Below are 18214 nucleotides of genomic sequence, written 5' to 3'. Positions count from 1 at the left end.
ACATATTTCACCACAATAAAAAAATTTTCCACTGGGGAAAAAAAAAAGTTAAGATAATCTTTATCATTTGCTTGAGTTTTAAAAGTCTCTCGTTCCTAATAGTTGTCTCTGGATGTAGGTCCTTTAAAACTCTTTCAGATGAAAACAAATGAACTTGAATGATGCCGAACGAGATGTTCCACACAAGCACTTTGAAGAACCCAATGCAGAGACAAGTTAAATAGGGACCAAGGTCAACAGAAAGAACGGCCACCAACCTAGTTCACCATGTGATCTTCCCCCCACAACAAGAACCCATAAAGGAGAAAAACCAGAAGGAAATCAACAATCTCTACTGTTTCTAGACCCAAAGCACAGCAATACAGCAATGCCTACTTCTAAAGCACTGCCAAAAAAAAAAAAGAAAGAAAAAAGGAAAAATTATGAAGGTGCAGACTATTAGAATGTAAAAAGAGACCTTGCAATCATCTAGTCCTACCAGTCCATTTTACAGATGAGAATACTGGTCGAGAAGGAGAGAGAGAGAGAGAATACAACCCTATTCAAGTACCTGACAGCTTCATGAGAAAATCAGACGCCATCTTAACAGAGATGTCCTGGCTGAACAATGCTGACGCACTGTTGGCCACATACTCGGACGGGTCTTTCAGCTTTGTGTGGTTGGCCGGCCTGTCGGCAGCATTCAGGGTAAAGGAGGCTGGCAGGCCGTTATCTTCCTTGGGTTCCTCCTTCACCAGCAAAGGCGAGACGCCAGCCCCTCCCTGGCTAGTCCTCTCTGGAGTGTTGGCCGTCATCATGGTCCCCACTAGCTCTGTCCCTCCTCCTTCCCTTTGCTGCCCCAGGCAGGCACTGTCACTGAGGTGGGAAGATCCCTTGACATCTGGGTCTGGGATCTCCTCCTTCACCTTGGCTTCTGTCCTCAGGAAGTGCTGATGGCAACGCATGTGGAGTTTCAGGCTGAAGTGGCGTGAGGAAGTGAAAGGGCATAGCTGGCACTGAAAGGTCTCTCCCCGGTCCTGGTGCTGATGAACCTGACGAAGAAGCAAGAAGAATGAGCTATCCACCGTGTGCGTATGGAAAATGCCTTGCTGCACGTCCACACTATTTGTCAACAATTACCTCCCAGTACAAAGGGCTGGCCCAGGAAATAAAATAACCAGAGGAGCATTTCGTTACTGTGCTCCAGGTAATGAGGGCATCCCTAAACACAGAGCGGGCCCAGGTAGGTTAAGAGTCCATCATTAGAGCCACGTTCACAACTGAGGATGCTGTCTGTCAATGGAGGCCTTTTGGGGCAGTATCCTCTTAATAGTCCAGTCATCTGATCTCGGTTGATGTCTTCAGAGAAAATATTACAAACCCAGCAGAATGCAAACTTACATAATTACTCGTGGTGGGTCAGAAGAGGTAATCTGTCAAGTAATTCCTCTCATAATGGTAACACTTTGCATGTACCCAATTATTGCCACCCACAGAATCGGTTGTTTTGCAAACATAATTTCAATTTTCATAATGCTTCTCTAGGTAATTAAGAATGTGGAAAATAATGTCTCCAGGGTATTCCCATTTCATAGACAGGGAAATTGAGACTCCGGAGTGAGTGGCTTGAGCAAAATGACGTATGAAGAAAGTAGAGTGGGGGGAAAAACCAGGGTCTGATCTCCACCAAGGAGTCTCAGCAAGATGAAACGAGTGTTTCCAAACATGGCGCTATCATGCTCAGATTCTGATATCTGCAATGAAAGAATGCTGACTTTTGAATCCAGTTCCAGTCTTGCACGCATGTGTATACCTGCAAAAATTGCAAGAAACTTTTTGTCTTCCTGTCACTGCCAAATTTAGTGCTTGAAAAAGTGAGGAAATCATTGCACTGGCCCAAGCCAGGCTTCGAGCTGGCAGGTGCTCATAAGCTTGTAACTTCCCCTTTCATCTCTGCCAATGTACTTCGGTGCTGACCTGTTACACCCTGCTATTTCAGGACTGGCCTTCCCTTGAGTAGAAACTGCCAATTGTGTAGATTTGGGCCAAATGATTTGGGGAGTTGTATGATCTGGACAAACAAGTCAGCAACTGGAATTCAAAACCAAAACAAAACTGACACCTCATCTTCCAGTGGTGATCTGAGCGGGATTTGAACCCATGTCTGAGAAAGGTTAAAGGCTGGTTCGTTAATCCACTGCACCACCTGGCCCCTCTACACAGGCTTCCTTTCCAAGAAAGCAAGTTTTACTACAGCTGTTTATGCATTCTGAATGCAATCCAAAAGCATTATTCACCAGCCAAAACATACTTTTAAATAATGTTAAGTGACCAACAAAAGCAAAGAAATTAAACGTTAATGGTGAGATCCTGTCGCTACAGCACCCCACTGTGGCTTTTTGAAAAAAACAACAGAAGTGATTCTGGGTACCCCCCCCCCAAAGCATCCATTTTTCAACAGAAATCATCATATAAATTCAGTTGCAGCAAAGCCTTGCCCATTAGAGCCTTTCCCTGCCAGGTCTGGAAGGTCTGGGGAGTGGAGAGAGGGGAATGGACACTGTCACTGCCTGTGAACATCACCCCTCTTGTTCTTTCACCACCAAGGGATCTCACTCTGGAGCTGATGGGTTCGTTTGCTTTCTCACAGAAGCGTGATGATTTCCCCACCACCACCCTCCACCCCATTCACGAAGAAGCAGGCACCTCAGGGGGCATCAGGTCACAGCCCCAGGAGACCCTGACAGGTGCTGCCCAAAGCATGCCCGGGAACCAGGTGGTAAGGTCACAGGGCAGAAAGCTTGCATGGTCCCCGGGAGCAGTGTAGTGGGGCAGATTCCATTTCATAAGTGTCCTTCCATCTACTGACCCAGGAGAGGAGAGGAGCTCATCCAAGAACAGAAGCTCCAGCAGGAGCTTCTGGAAAAAGGAAAAGCAAGTTCTATAGTCAAAAGGGAGCCCTAGCCAGAGTTGGAAAAGGGTCTGTGCGCATATATTATACGCGGGCTTCTTTCCCACCAGGTCCTGGCCTGGCTATATTTAGTTGTGGGGAAATTAGTGACAGTTTAAAGGAAAAACAGTGGAGGTGGTGTTGGCTTTCACACTTATAATTAATTTTATTTGAGCTACACCTTCCCAAAGGGGCTATATACCACATTCGGCCTTAGAGAACAGTATTACCTCCATCCTCCAGTTAGTTTCTCCTCTTCTCTCCAACAGAAAAGCACTTTCTGTTACAATTTTTATTCTCTTTAGCTAACATTGACTTTAAAATCCCTTAGTCTGCTAATGAGAAAAAACTCTTGTCTAAAACATGTCATTCTTTCCAGGCCACACAGAGACGTACGTATCCACTGGTCATTCTGCACCAAGAGCACAGCACCCACGCTAAGGGGTGGGCAGGGAAGGAGCTGTCACATCGTTAAGTCGAGTTCCTGCAGTCGGATGAACATGAAGAAACTTGGGGGACATGTCCTCCATCCCCCTTAGGGGACCTGGCCAGGCAGGGAAGGGGCTTACCCAAGAGTCACAGCTCCCAAGATGGCGGGCTTGAGACGGCCCCAGCAACCTCAAGTGGGACTCAATCAGCAACCTGCCTCTTTCTGGCCATTGCTTCCCCAACACTCTTTTATCGTAGCAGCCCTCCTCACCTTTTCTGGTCAACGTTAGCTGGTGAATTTCACATTGAATTCCTGTATGCTCCCTCATCCAGGAAAGTTGTAAAAGACTTAATGGAAATCTAAGATAACCTCGAGGAAGCTGGAGGCATTTACATCTCCTTCCGTAGCAGCTCGTAAAAACATTTGCACAATATATGAAGGAGGAAAAGCAGGCTTAAAAAAAACATACAGGGCCAAGCACCCAGTACGAACGCTGTTAATACCATATTGGTGGAACAAATAAAGCAGAATCTGATTTTTTTCTTAAATAAATCTATATAATCTAGATAGCAGGCTATACAGTCGAATGATACTAATGGTTATTTCTGTATGATGAGATTAAAGATCATTTTTATACTCTTTTTGTGGGTTTTTCTAAATTCTCAACACTAAAGATCGAGCCAAAAAAGACAAAAGCAAGAAAATGTATTGTTTTAGACCATGTCACTAGTGTATTTCTACACGTAATCATTAATATACCTTCAGATAATATACTTTCGGATAATAATTACTTCATGCTGGGCACTGGTTTAAGTGGCTCATGTCTATTATCTCATTTAACTCTTATAACAACTCCGTGAGGTAGATTGCATGATGATTATCTCCATGAATAGAAAGAGAAACTTGGAAAGGTTAAATGATTTGCCCAAGGTCTCACAGCTACTACAAGTCGTGGAACTGAGATTCTAACTACGGGTTTTTCTGACCACACAGCTGGAGATCTTAATCTATAGGCTATGCTGCCCCCACTTCTTAGGCAAAATTCCTTTTAGAAAAATCTATCTTTATTTGTAGTCTCTGATGAACCCAGTAGAGGGTATCTATTCCTAAGACCATAGCCATTATATTTCTATGTGGACTACATTTGCAAAATTTAGCAAAATTCAAGTATATCTAATGAAAATAAAACCATGAATCCTTTGATTAAAGAATTTTAAAAGGCCCACAAGTGAGGTGTAGAGCAGAGAAAAGAAACAGTACACCATTTGATAAAATTAAACTTGCATGAGCCCTTCTCACACTTCCCTTATCAAAAGCTCCAGTCGTACCTCAACAGGTTAGGACACAATAAGTTTGAATAAAGTGGTAATTTCACACAACTGCTTTATTGTACTGGTTATTGATTTGTTCTGAAAGCATTCTAAGACCCCACGACCCGCAAAGCCCTTGCAGCTCTCATCTATAACACTGTCATGGCCGACCGTCTGTATCATCAAGGGACCCAACTCATCTCCCTGTAGTTTCAGGGTCACTAGTTCCTGCTCTTGAAAGCCCAGCTTTTTTTCCATGGGTTTATAAATAGGTTGTTTTAAGTGACCCTGAGCTGAAACCAAGCTTACAAGGTGTCAGGCGAGATGCAAGTTTCCTGCTCACTGAAGCTTTAAATTTGCCAGACCCGATTTCTGAACACAACGTAGGACACAGTAACGAAAACAAATTTTAGTTTTAAAGGCATTTCTCTTGAAGTCTCATCCTGTTAATGAAATCCACTTTGCAGGTATAAAATGTGAGATTTTACTTTGGGGAAGAGGTGATAGAGGATGAGGAGGGTTAAAGTAAAAACTAAGTAGGCTCACTAAAATTCAACCAACCAGAACTCTTGGTTAAATGGATTCTGAAGATGAAGGGCATGTTACTCCCCGGAGAAAAAGGCAAATGATAGAAAACAAATTACATCATGGATTTAATATTTTTTTAATCTTCTAAGCCATTTCCTAAAGTCAATAGAGGTTCTGTCCGATCACACTTTTTCAGAGCTACCATTCTGAACAGTAGTACTGATCTATTAGAAAGCTTAGGCTACAAGTTTTGGAAAAAAAAGCAAATATCTTAATATGTCCAGGCACTATCCTTACGGCAGGAGAGTAAAAACTTTATAAACAATGTCAACAGCCAAACCATACTGAAAATATCAGTGAAAATGACTGTTGTTATTACTAAGGTGCTAAAAGGTAGTTATTGAAATTATATAACTATTAAAGAACATTGCTATGTTAGATACTTTGCTAATATTATCTCCTTAAATACTAATGACAGCTCTCCTAAACATTACTGTTCCCATTTAACAGGTGAGAAAATTAAAGAGTCTAAAAGCTCATTTGCTCAAGGCCAATTAGCTAGTAAGTTGCATAACAAGATTTAAATGAGGATCTATCAAATTCAAAAGCCCACGCTCTTGATCTTATGAGTTTCCTCCTTGAATGTCAGACAAAACTCTTCGTACTAATGGCGTCTGCTAAAAAGATTTCTAGATGACTAAGTTTTCCCAGATCTCACAGAAGAGTGACACATAGAGTGTACCCAAGACTATATGTTTATTAAAGGCACAAGCCCCTCATTGTTTGCAATAAGACATTGAAAACAATGTTTGGTAAACGTGACCCTGGGAACTACGACAGCTTGAACCTGACAGCCTTAGGGAGGACTCCATCTTGTCAGGAATGGCCCAAACTTCCCGCAGGCCTAAACTTGAAGCCCAGGTATGTTCAATGTCCTCACACCTCCTATAAGGTGTCTGGGTGTTATACTCTGGGTTTATAAGCAGCAGAAGAAGGCAGTGTCTCTAGGAAGGGGTGCAGGTCTTTCTCTACTTCTTTGAGTACCCCAGAAATGCATCGCCATGTAAGGCCAGGTTAGGCTACTGCTCCCCAAAACAGGATGGCTCTACACGACACATATAGTGTATTGAAGCTTCTCTCTGGCTTTAAATTCTTGGCTGTAAATTGGATGTGAAGACCTTTACATGAAGACTCTTTTCAAGGTGAATCATTTGGGTTACATTCCGCTCTTGGGACCTTGAGCACGTCATCCGTGGGCTCCGCCACTGGCCCCTCTCCTGCCTAGAAGCCTCTCGCTCCAGCCTGCACCACAGCCTTGGCTGGGCGGGCCTCCGCACGAGGCCTGTCCGCGGCTGGCTTACCTTCATGTGGGATTTGAGATTGTCCTTGCGAGCACACCGGAATGGACAGAGCGGACACTGATGGCTTTTTAAACCTGTGTGAATCACCATGTGCCGCTTCCAGTAACTCTTCCTTTTTATAACCAAACCACATATTGGACACTGGAAAGGCTTTCCGCTTTCCTCTTCTGAGGCTTGGAAGAAGGAGAAAGAAAGGAAAATTAAGGAAAACAAACAGGCACATTACATCTAGCACTCATTCGCACTGCATTGCTTTGTAAAGGACGCTAACAACGAGTTGATGTTTTTTTCTTGGCAATCTCAAGACTTTACCCACGAGGAAGTTTTATTACTGTTTTTCTTCAGGTAGAAGCCCATGTTCATCTGCTGACTTCCATCTGGATGCCATTTTTCAAAATCGGATCGTCCTGCCTTCTGAAAGTCTTACTTCCAAGGGCCATCCCACACTTGGGAAGGCATCTGCAAAGGGCTTTGCTGGGCCTGACCTGGCTCAGTTGAGAAGCCTCCGTTCAGAGGCTTGCTGTCCTGAAGGAAACTGCCAGACTCAAGTCCGTATATGAATTCCTGAACGTGGAAAACGGCAAGTACTAAAGACAAATCACATGGGACAGAGAAGAACGCACTGCAGCACGCTGAAAACCAAACAGCCATCATAAACCTCACAAACCAAACTCCAACGGAGACCCATTTTAGGCTCCCTACTGCTGTCTTGTTTCGTTATGGCCTGAGCAGATGCTGCTGCCAATTCAGCCATCAGGGGGTCTTAAGGTCAGGGCTTTTCACCCTCTCATTTCTGTCCCTCTGGCTGCCACTAACAAGAAATGCTGCTTCCTCTGCCTTGTGACTGGGCCTCGCTGCCCATTCTGGGAAGAGCTACAACCAGGCAGCCCCACGTGCTTCAATTTTTCAGGAAAGCAAATCAACCAACCACTTCCTCCAAGGCAAGCTAAGCTCACTGTCTCTTCCACCACCCCCACGGGGAAGGGTCTCTGCTGTGACACTGTTCCTACACATCGGGCAGATTCGTTTATGCTCGTCAGTGCCACACTAGCCCTTGCAATTTGGGAATATAGAAAATAAAAGCAGGTAGCGTTAAAGTCTCAGACGTTCCCTTCTTAATCCTGAGGGACCAGAAATATTTCCAAACTGTTAAATAAATTGTAATACACTCATAAAATAAAATATATGAAGCTATCTTTAAAAAGGAGCTACATCTATAGATGCTGATACAGAAACATGCCAAAGACACTAAAGCGTTAGTGGATAAAGGAAGACATGAAACTATGTCTAGGGCAGTTCTATTTTTGTTTTCTAGAAAATGGGAATCAATTGTTGCTAAAACCATTAGGTGAAAGGTTGATAGGGAACTTTATAAAGGATGCATCAAGCTGACAACACATGAAACCATTGATTTATCTAAACTTCACTAAAAAGGGGACACACATTGTGTGCCTTCTGATAAACCATCCACAAAATAAATATTCTCAGAAAAATTTAATCAGGCCTCTAACTAGCAGTTTACTGGAAATAAAGGTGATTAAAACAACAACATGTTAAACACACAAAGGGGACAGAACAGCCAAATTCAGAATGTGGAAAGATCTGCAGGACAAATGACCCAGTTTCTTCTTCAACAAGGAAAAGGCATTTTAAAAAGAGGAGGGGTTATAGATGAAAAGACACTTATGAGACATTAAAACAAAACAAAACAAAACAAAACAAAAAATCCCACAAGTTGTAAAGCTTATTTTGATCCTGATTATAAAATTACAAAAAAAAAATACCCACTTTTGAGATAATTGAAGAATACTGGGTGTTCCATAGTATCATGTAACAATTATTGATCCTGTTACATATCATAATAATTATTGTGATTATTTTTTTTAAGTTCTCATCTGTTGAAAATATACATGGAAACATTTACAAGCAAATGGATATGATGCTGGGATTTGATTTAAAACACTTGAGCAAAAAAAGAGGGGGAGTAGGAAGAATGGGGGAGTGAGATGAATAAATGAAACAAAAAATGATATCCTTTCATTTGTATAAAAATTGTCTGGAAGCAATACCCAAGAAACCATTAAGCAGTTGACTTTGAAAGACTGTGGATTAAAAAAGAGGGGTCAGGCAGGGAAACTTTTGTTTTCATTTCATATTCTTTCGTACTATTTGAAATTTTTAATGTACACGTTATTTTTATCATTTTAAAAGGAAATATTCCCACGTGTAAAGTTCAAAGTAATTTTATTATTCATTCATTGAGTCAACGGAGTCTCCACATACAAAAAGCCACTTAAAATGGATGGAACCAGAAGGGGTCTGGAATAAAGTTAAGGCATTCCAAAAATGCTGTTTCACGAACACAGGTATAAGTAATATTGGTTAGCTTAACCAAGTAACTTTAAAAAGAATTGCATATCTAAAAATACATCCTTCAAGTCTGGAAATTCTGCTTGTGTTTCATCACAAGTATTTCCTCTTCTGATTGGGGGATGGGGTGGGGATGGAGGGTTTCCTTCTTCCCCAGGAAAAGCATACTCTGCTGAGGTCTATAAACAAGCTTCTTTATTAACCCACTAGAGCTTTCCTGCTGTCTGCCTCTGATTGCCTCTGCTGACCTGGAGTCCTATACCTCATTGGGCCTCTCATTTTCTACCCTTCATTGTTATTTCTTCCACTCTGATATCTTGATCACAAAGACTGCATGTTGAACAACCGCCTGGACAGAAAGGACTGAAGCAGTCCTCTAGGTGAGATTATTGCCATAAACTAGAGGGAGAAAAAACCGATACTGATGTCTATTTAGGGCTATAAGTACATCAAAGTAGTAAGAAAAGAGATACAGGCTGCCAATCCCCGTCTTCAGGAAGTAGTTCCCACTATTGAAACCCTAAACTGCCTAATTTTACAGAATTGTCTGAGAGATGAAAGAAAAAAATTGTCTGAGAGATGTCTTCCACTGACCTGAGATTTCATGGCACATCATAGGAAGGCAATAAAAAGGCATGAACTGACAAAAGGAACACTGCCGATTTCCCCAGACACCTTGCTTTGCCTAATGTGACCAATATACTCCCTTATTTTTCCCAGCCCCACACTCATCACTTATCCTGTATTGCGAGTGTATTACAGAGTATGCTACATTAAGCCCCGCACGTTAGTATTTCACATAAATCTATTTTATTTTGGAGCTACCCTTCCTTAGTTTTAATTAATACTAAAATACACATGAATCGTGTACAAATTAGGGTGTCCTTGGATGACTGGGAAAAAATTAGAATACTCATAGTAAAAAGAAGCTAATTGCAAGTTATGTGGTCAACAACTACATTACTATAATTTTGAGATTTTTAACTGATCATGGCAGGAAAGGAAGAAAACAAGCCAAGTGGTAAAAAATAACCAGAATACAATGATCAGTTTTCAAAGTTGGCCAGTAGTCTCCCCTGGTAACATCTACATTTTTATTTATTGAAAAAAAAAAAAAAATCGTAGTTTAGTGGGATGCCCTCCATGTATATATGATGTTTAGAGAAGGGAGGAAGTTAGGATGTATTCTACTTGTATGCCAAACTATTTTCAAGGAACTAACTGACAGCTGTAAATTTCACTCAGATTCAGAGCCACAGGTAATATGACCACTTCCTCAGAATAATCTACACATTTTTGAGGCAATAGGATTGAAATGTTCACAATTTTACCTAGTTTACAACTATCTGCTAAACAACTTCCCCCAAATATATCATTGGCTAATTATTATCATTGCAAACAAAACTAAATCCCACCAAATGCTAATAAACCCAGTGGGATGGATAGCTGCTAATTTGTTAGTTTGGAGAAAATATGTTCTCTTTATAGGCAATAGTATTATTGGAATACAAGAGATAATAAATGTGTGTGAAATGCCTGTTATGCAGTAAATGGAAGCTATTGGTAGCAGCTGTAATAAATAGTACTAGTAGTGACAATAAACCCTGGTCATGTGCTCCAAAGCAGGAAATTCACCATCAGAGCAGATGTACATTTAAATCACTGGCATCACATAACAAATACATATAGCTCAGGGCCTGGCCCATCGTGGTAGCTTATCACTGACGCCAAGAGAAAACAGAAGAACCAGGAGTCCATTGCACTGCCCAGGTAGGATCTGGCTCAGCCTAGCCAGAATTCTGATGGCCACATTCAGCTTGGCAGGGAAATGAGCAATGGAGAAAATAGGAGGGGAGGAGACGGCTGAAGGGGGAATTGGCTGAGGCAAGGCTGGAAGTCCTCACCTTGGTGTCTCCAGCACCCAAAACAGTGCTGATACAACGTACAATTCAACAACTGTGCGGTATATGGTAAAGAGATTAAGTGAAAAGAGCAGGATCAAGAGAGTATGGAAAAGTGAGATGAGCACAGGACGTGAAAGCAAAAGATACAGGAGACTGCCAGTAGGTCTCAGCGGAAGTAGTGTGCGCTCAAAAGTTCATGCTTTTCACACAGTAGCTAACACACCTCTTCAATGAATGGTGTCCACACAGAGAGCTATCTATTTGTGTACTTACACCTGACCTATTTCCAGAAAGGACCTGGAGCAGCTCATATTAAAAATGCACACAGTGTGACTACATCATTAATAAAGTACAATGATATATATTTAAACAACTTACAATGGACAAGATCTGCCCAAGGCAGAGACCATCTTGTGGGAGGTTGGAGCATGAATTTTAAGAAGGCATATATTCAATTTAAAAAATAAAAATAAAAGAGTTCTTGAGTTGATAGCCAGAGTTAAAGAATAAGCAGAAAGCAAAAGCAAAGAATTTTTAAGCAGGAAGAAATCTTGCCGATAATTCCCAACTAGCTGAGTGTGTAGATGAGAAAACTGAAGTGAAGTGTAATGTGTGAGTGACGGGGTGGAGATCAAGGCCAATCTCTTCCCTTCCGGTTTGATGCTCTATCCTAGTCTCTATCTATTGATTCACAAAGCTACAACAACAAAATTTCACTGAGCTAAAAAAAAAGGAAAGAAAAAAGAATCATGGAGGGTTTTATTAACTTCCTCGCTTTAATTCAAGGAAGGTATTTTTAAAACAAACGTAATTATTTTATAGGAAATCAAACTTTCTCTTGTTGGAGCCTATCTGACAATGTGCAGAAAATCTAGATAAGTGGGTTGCAAGTGGGTTGTTTTCGCATCTAGACTTCACCATATACATCAAAGGAGTTCAAGATGCCAGGTGACGCTGTGTATGCAAAATCCATACATATCGCCATCTCCACCGTAGGCCTGCCAACCCACGAGGTGTAAGAGGACCCATCCTCCTTCCCAACAATATACATGGACTTAATATCTTTCAATAGAATTTCTTGGGCATGGCTCTCAAATGCTACTGTGGAAAACAAAAAACTATGTTAATAATAGATATCACTGGGTTTATCCGTTATTGATATCGATACATATTTTAACAGTAGGTATTCAATAAAACTAAGAGAGAAGTCTGCTATCTAGAGGCAGTCTAAATTGAAATCACTGGGGAAACATAATTGAGATCAGCGACAGATACTTCTGAATCTTGATTAAAAAGTGAATTTTCTTAGCAAGTTCCTACATGTAGTCATTCTCAGATTATAGCTAGAATAACCATGGACCTAATACGAGTATCGGGAGAGGTCCCTCACTTTCTATGCTTTTGCAATAATGTTAATAAGATTACATAAATATGACAGGAAACAGCAGCCAGGCACCCCCTATCTATTGATCCAGGTACATGACACCTGCGTGCTTTTAAGTATATTTAAATTTTGTTCAGGGAAATAAGATGTTTTGGAGACCCTCTCTCTGAAATGCTCCTTGTTATTTAACTAGGAGCCTGAAATCCAGAGAATCGTGTTGGCCTTCCACAAGAAACTTTGTCTTTAAAATAAAAACCATTATTTTATTCTAAGGTGCAACACAACAGTCACTTCAAAGAGAATTGAATCAATGTGTGACATTTATCTTTATAGCAAAGGGACATAATCTTCTGTCCATCATGTCCCCTTTCAGAGGAGCAGTGTAGCATGTGCTGGGGCACAGGGTCACATGAAAGAAAACTCCTCCTTAAGTGTCACGTCTCTCTCGCAGGGGGAAAGGCTACCGAGTAGTGGACTCTTTAAGGAATTAAATACACCATGACCTGGCAACAACCGAATCCTGTTCAAAAAAGAGGAGGAAGGCCAGACTGAAAAGACACTTTTTTTCTTTTTCATGGTTTGGACTTCCCTTGACCTAAAGAAGGTCAAAGAAATGCTGAAGCCCAAATTACTCAATACATTGGCTTTTCTAGCACATTACTACCTCTTTGTAACTCTAGAATCAACTTTATGTGCCCTTTTTGCAACATTTTGAGAAATAGCTTGAAAATAGAAGCCTTGCTTGAAATCAGGATGGTGTGTCGTTTATTTTTGTGGATTTTTGTTTTGGGTTATTATTTATTTATTTAAGTCGTTAAGCAACAGAAACCCTTGATTTGCTGTGAGAAAACAGTCCACCTATCTATTTTGACTGAAACGAAGATTTCTTTCTAAGGTAGAGAAAAAAAATGAGACGTGTTTAGAAAAGTGGGTGACAACTGTCACCACATTCCCATAAATGCCTTTTAGGCAAAGCCAAGTGACCTCTGAATCTAGCCCCCAGGTTGCCCTGAAACCAATAGCACAGTGTGTAAAGGGGAGCGGAGGGGGCAAATAGACTAGACCCACCTTTCCTTTCACTCCTGAGACTCAAAAATCAGTGATCCAAGTAACACCAACCAAATCATCTCTCCATGATATAAAAGTAAACAACAAAATTAGATATTCTACCAACTTCTTCTTAACCCATAATCTAGTTAGGATGCCAGATGACATTTACTTTGACTGAAAGTGTTCAGAGGCAGAGCACCTCTCCTATTTCCAATCCACGCGATAAAAAACAAACCTTGCAGTTAGGATGCGTCCATATGGACGGACGCCTGGAACATCTTTCAAGTGACCATTTCAAGAGCCCTCATGTTTGTTTGTTTTTTCCACAGCGACCTTTCCTCTTGCATGAGTTTTACAAAATGAGTGATTTTTCAACACAAATACTCCGTCTGTTGAGGGAGCTGCTTTTACCAAGTCTTGGATTGTGAACAGAGGCAGGAAAACAGGGGGCACAGGTACCAGTCAACAGCAGGCGGTTGCAGAGCCCCAACCCGAGAAGTTCCTTTCTCTCTTCTTTCAACTTGCACATTTTAAACATTCATTGATTAAAATATGAAGTGTTTCGGCAATAGAATAAATTCAGTAAAAAGAAAAGGAAAAAACGATTTCTTATAGATCACCACATTAAATCCTGCTGAGAACCTCACTGAGGTGTTGACTTGGATTTTGTACATTTCAACCAAAAAAGGAATACACCTTCTCCCTCAGGTGTATATATACAACAAAACAGGCAGAAAGTCTACACTACACTGGAAGCTCACGACCTCTTTCTCATCTTTGCATGCATCTGGTCACTTGAGTGAAAAAATTATACTTCACAACTATTGCTGGTTATGCCTGAGGCACTTTAAAATAACAATGCCACTAGTTTACCTTTAGGAAGCAGTTTTCTCAGTTACCTTTTACCAATTCTTCAGTCAACTAAACTTTATTATTAATTTTGCATAAGCTTTTCCAAGTAACTAATGTCCAGGTGAATTTACAGTATAAACACCATTAATACATTTATTCAATAACCAGATGCGGAGAATATTTATCAAATTACATTTTACATATAGCCATAGCTCTCCTTCTGCTTCTACCCTAAATGAAATTTCTATAAAACAGGAGTGATTTATTCCATTGCAAGATTACTCAGCGCCTCTGTTCTTCTCCTTGTTTCCAAATTTTAGCCATGTCTCTGTTTCACCAGATGGCAGGTAAGAAGTGAAACTCAGAACGGATAAACAATTCAGGATTTTATTGACATTTCAGAAACTCTGGAGTGAAAGGTTTGGATCACTTAGAGTCATGAAAGTTCCAGAGATGCATTTTCCTAGTTCTATTCTGCTGTTTACTCAAATTTTAAAGTAATTATAATTAGTGCATATAGCTCACTCAGCAATTTAAATGGAAATTTGTCATAAATGTGTCAAATTGATGTTAGCTGTGATGGTTCAGTCAATTATCTGCCATTCTAAGCACTCGTCATCAACGTGGCTGCAAATAATCAAAGTTGGCTAAACACACACAACTGTAGTGTTTATACTAATGGGGACACTCATATCCTACTTTCTGTTCCAGTCTGGCAACATACCCTTGAGAGACACCTGAAACTCCACACATCCATCTCCAGGACTATGTATTTATCACGCGCACAATTGAAAAACAAACCAGTCTCAGAAATGAGGTTCCCACTGTGAGAACTCAGGTGACTCAATTTCTCCCTCAGGTGAATAACTGTGAAAGTCAGGTCTGTACGACAGCGACCCCTCCTTTGGAAAGGCTGTCCTCCCATGAAAAGCTTGGGATTCAAATTCTCCCTATGCACAGTCCTTCAGAATCCCATTGGATTAGAATAAAATAAAGCATTTGCGAGAAATGCTTTGATTATGTCTGAATGACAATATTCTTTAGAGTTCTCACATGACAAGAAATTATAAAAAAATAAGATAAGCGAAAAGGCTTCAATGCCACAAAATAAGTAATAAAAATACTAGCATAAATGTGTATAGCGTGATAAATGAGGACAGAGTAGTCACTGATTATACAAAAGTCCATTTGTGACGGAAGCAGCGGGAGAGGGGGTTCTCCCTTGTCCACTGTTTCAAAAGCAGTGGGTTTTTTCTCCCCCTGTGTTCAGTGATACCATGCTCTCTGTGACAAAGATGCTTTGATCTTCCCCCATTAAATATATCTTGTATGGACCTAGCCTGAACCTGGTAAGAAAAAAAAAATCATTTATATGAAAGGGAGGAGAGTACTGTGTATCTCTAAGATTATTCATTACCTTTCAAAAATGAAACCTTTGTGGAACACATACATGAAAGACCACTGCACTGCTTATTCAAAGTATTGAGGTTCCCACTTTGTTGTGCTCCTGAGTGTTTTATTCCTGCCTCTGATCAGATGGGAACCCAACCAAACAAGGCAAAAATGAAATAAGGCATCGCAATTGACAGTCAGAAAGACTTACACGATGATTGAAATAAAAGATTCCATACCTGAGTTGGAGGGTTTAGAAACTCTTCCCTTAGGAACTGGGAGTAACAATAATTCCAAGGATTGTGGCGGTGGTGGCGGGGGTGGCGGCGGAGGTGGCGGGGTCACCTTTTCTTGCTTCTTCTCTGAAGGCGGTGGCGGTAGGGGATCCTCAGGCACCAGTGATGATTTCTCAGCCAGAAGGCTCCCAGCAGCCCTTGCTGCTACCTCTTTCAGAAGGGCCGCCGAGGAGGTCATGGAAGCCAGAGAAAGGAAAGAGCTGGCCGGAGGTGGGTGCTCCTGGCCAGGAGTCAAGCTTCTCTCACTGACTTTCTTGGATAAAGCTGCCAAAGTAGAACTGGCAGACTGGGAGCTAAAAGGGGAGGGAAAGGACTCAAATCGCATGGTGTCCTCAGTCCTGGTGAGAGATTTGTCCTGCAGGACAGCATTGGCTGCAGCTTTCAGTTTAAGGATGGCTGAATCCGGGGACAAGCCGCAGGTGGTGGTTGAGTTTGGCAACCACTTACCTTGAGTCCATATAAAACGATTACTTGGAGTGTATTGGTCATTCTGTTCCTGCTTCTCAGCCAACTTCCTGGCAAGAACACTGAGCTGCTGGGCATGGTGGGATGGCGGGGAAAAGGAGAGGTTCGAGCCAATGTTTACCGGGGACTCCACCCTGCCATTGGCCGTGGCTGTGGCGTCGAGTTTGAGGGACCCAGCCTCCAGCAGCCGCCTCAAGTTGCTGCTCAAGGGTTTAGTGGAACCTGGGGAGTCATCTTCACACAGTGAGGACAGGCCAGGGGAGAGGTGATCTTGACACTGCAGGGAGTCTCGCAGGACCTCACCGTCAAGTGCCACCAGCTCCAACGTGTGACTGCTGGGAGTGGCACTTCCCAAGGAGGTGTCCGGAGAAGTGGACTGCTCCTGGACCCGGTCCTCCAGAGACAGCTTATAGTTCTCCTGGACTTCTCCATAGGATGCTTCCGACGGCGTCTCCGAAGAGTTTCCATACCAGTGCTCTCCTTCACTGAGCTCGCCCTCCGCCTCTTCCTGCCTACTAACATCTGGGGGAATTAAGAAGATCAGGTTTACTCCCAAAGTGAGCAACAGGCAAGTCTGAAGACATTCAAATGGAGCTGCCGACATGCTTCCTCTTCCCTTCCACCCAACGACCACAGGAAAGACAGCAGCGACCTGACTAGAATGTCAGCTGCTGAGTCAGACAGTCTTGGCATAAGCCTGAAAGAAGGTAAAATGCTAAACAGGCAAAGGTAAAAAAAAACACACCCACTGATGGCATGTATTAACCCTTCTAGTAATGATTCCAGATCAGTTGAAAAGGGAAAGGAGGAAAGACAAAAAAGGATCTGTTGCAGAAGTAACTGGATGAAGAAACTGCTGTTTGCAATGACTGGGGGGAATGGAAAGAAGCTGGTACCTTTGTAAATAAAACCAACATGGGATCTTTAGTATCGAGTCAGAATTAGAGGCAGCTGGGAATGGGAAAACGTTGGCTGTGAATCACAGAACAGTGCGAAGCCAATTCCCCACTTTCTAACTCCATGACCTCAGGCAAGTCACTTAGCTGGTTTGATATAGGATGCAATTAATTATTTTCAAGTTTATCAAAAAACGTAAATAATACCTGCCTATCGTATATAGCAACTTCACCCAGTTATTATGAAGCTTAAATCATAATACACACGTGACCATGTTTTGAAAACAGTCAAGTGCTACATAAAAATCAGATCTTGTTAGCAAATACCGTTCACACTACTGATTTCTTAAGGTCACAATATCTCCCACGTTAGGCACGCTCCTTGTCTGAGAATCCTCAGTTCCAATCACCACTGTGTCTGCTGTCTTATCCGAGGTCGTGATTAGTAATTCGTTCCCTCACTCCACTAAGAATGCCCTTAAATTATTTTCTATCCATTAATCCGCGCACCCGCCACGACCACTCTCACTGCCCCGCTCCCCAAGCACCAGTCAGTTGGGATGGGCTCCTTGTCGTTCGAGGAGCACGGATGAGCTCTGTCGCTTTTCTGCCTTTGCTCAAAAACATTCCTTCCGTAGGGAATGTCTTTCCCCAGAAAACCTGATTGTCCAACCCTGCTCGTCCTTCAACACCCAGCTCAAATGTTTCGTCCTCATGATTCTCCCTAGAACACGGTCAGAAATCATCTCTTCCTCTCATGTATTCACTCACTTAGTCAACAAGTAATTATGAATTACCTGCTGCATGCCAGGCATTGTTCTAGATTGAACAACACTGAACAGAACAAAGATCCTGCCTTCTTGGAGCTAACATTTCAGTGGAAGAAGACAGATATAAAACAAAATTAAAAGGATTGGGGGTGATAGGCAGGAGGGGAGCTGCCATTTTAAACAGGGTGGTCAGGGTGAGGCTTCACCGAGGTGGCGACCTTCGAGCAAAGACTTGAAAGAAGTGAGGAGCTGTTCATGCAGCATCCCCGGGAGAGAG

General features: G+C 41.9%; 1 protein-coding gene across 10 annotated transcripts in view; it reads right to left on the bottom strand.

Moving 5' to 3' along the window:
* Positions 1 to 18214, bottom strand: part of ZNF827 (zinc finger protein 827) — a 153105-nt gene that overhangs the window by 106618 nt on the left and 28273 nt on the right. For 9 of the 10 annotated variants that reach the window (XM_074338471.2, XM_088792581.1, XM_088792579.1 and 6 more), the window contains exons 2-4: positions 15750 to 16793; positions 6559 to 6731; positions 551 to 1031 (exon numbers count right to left, since the gene is read on the bottom strand). In XM_074338471.2, the coding sequence (XP_074194572.2) occupies positions 551 to 1031; positions 6559 to 6731; positions 15750 to 16793 (1698 nt within the window). Of the gene's footprint in view, positions 1 to 550; positions 1032 to 6558; positions 6732 to 15749; positions 16891 to 18214 lie in introns of those variants that run through there. The other variant, XM_088792578.1, reaches the window with a different exon arrangement.

Source organism: Rhinolophus sinicus, chromosome 15, assembly GCF_057876585.1.
Source record: "Rhinolophus sinicus isolate RSI-liver-muscle chromosome 15, RSI-T2T, whole genome shotgun sequence".
Taxonomy (NCBI): Eukaryota; Metazoa; Chordata; class Mammalia; order Chiroptera; family Rhinolophidae; genus Rhinolophus; species Rhinolophus sinicus.
Note: the sequence above shows the minus strand (reverse complement) of the source record. Positions and strands in the feature narration are given on the sequence as shown.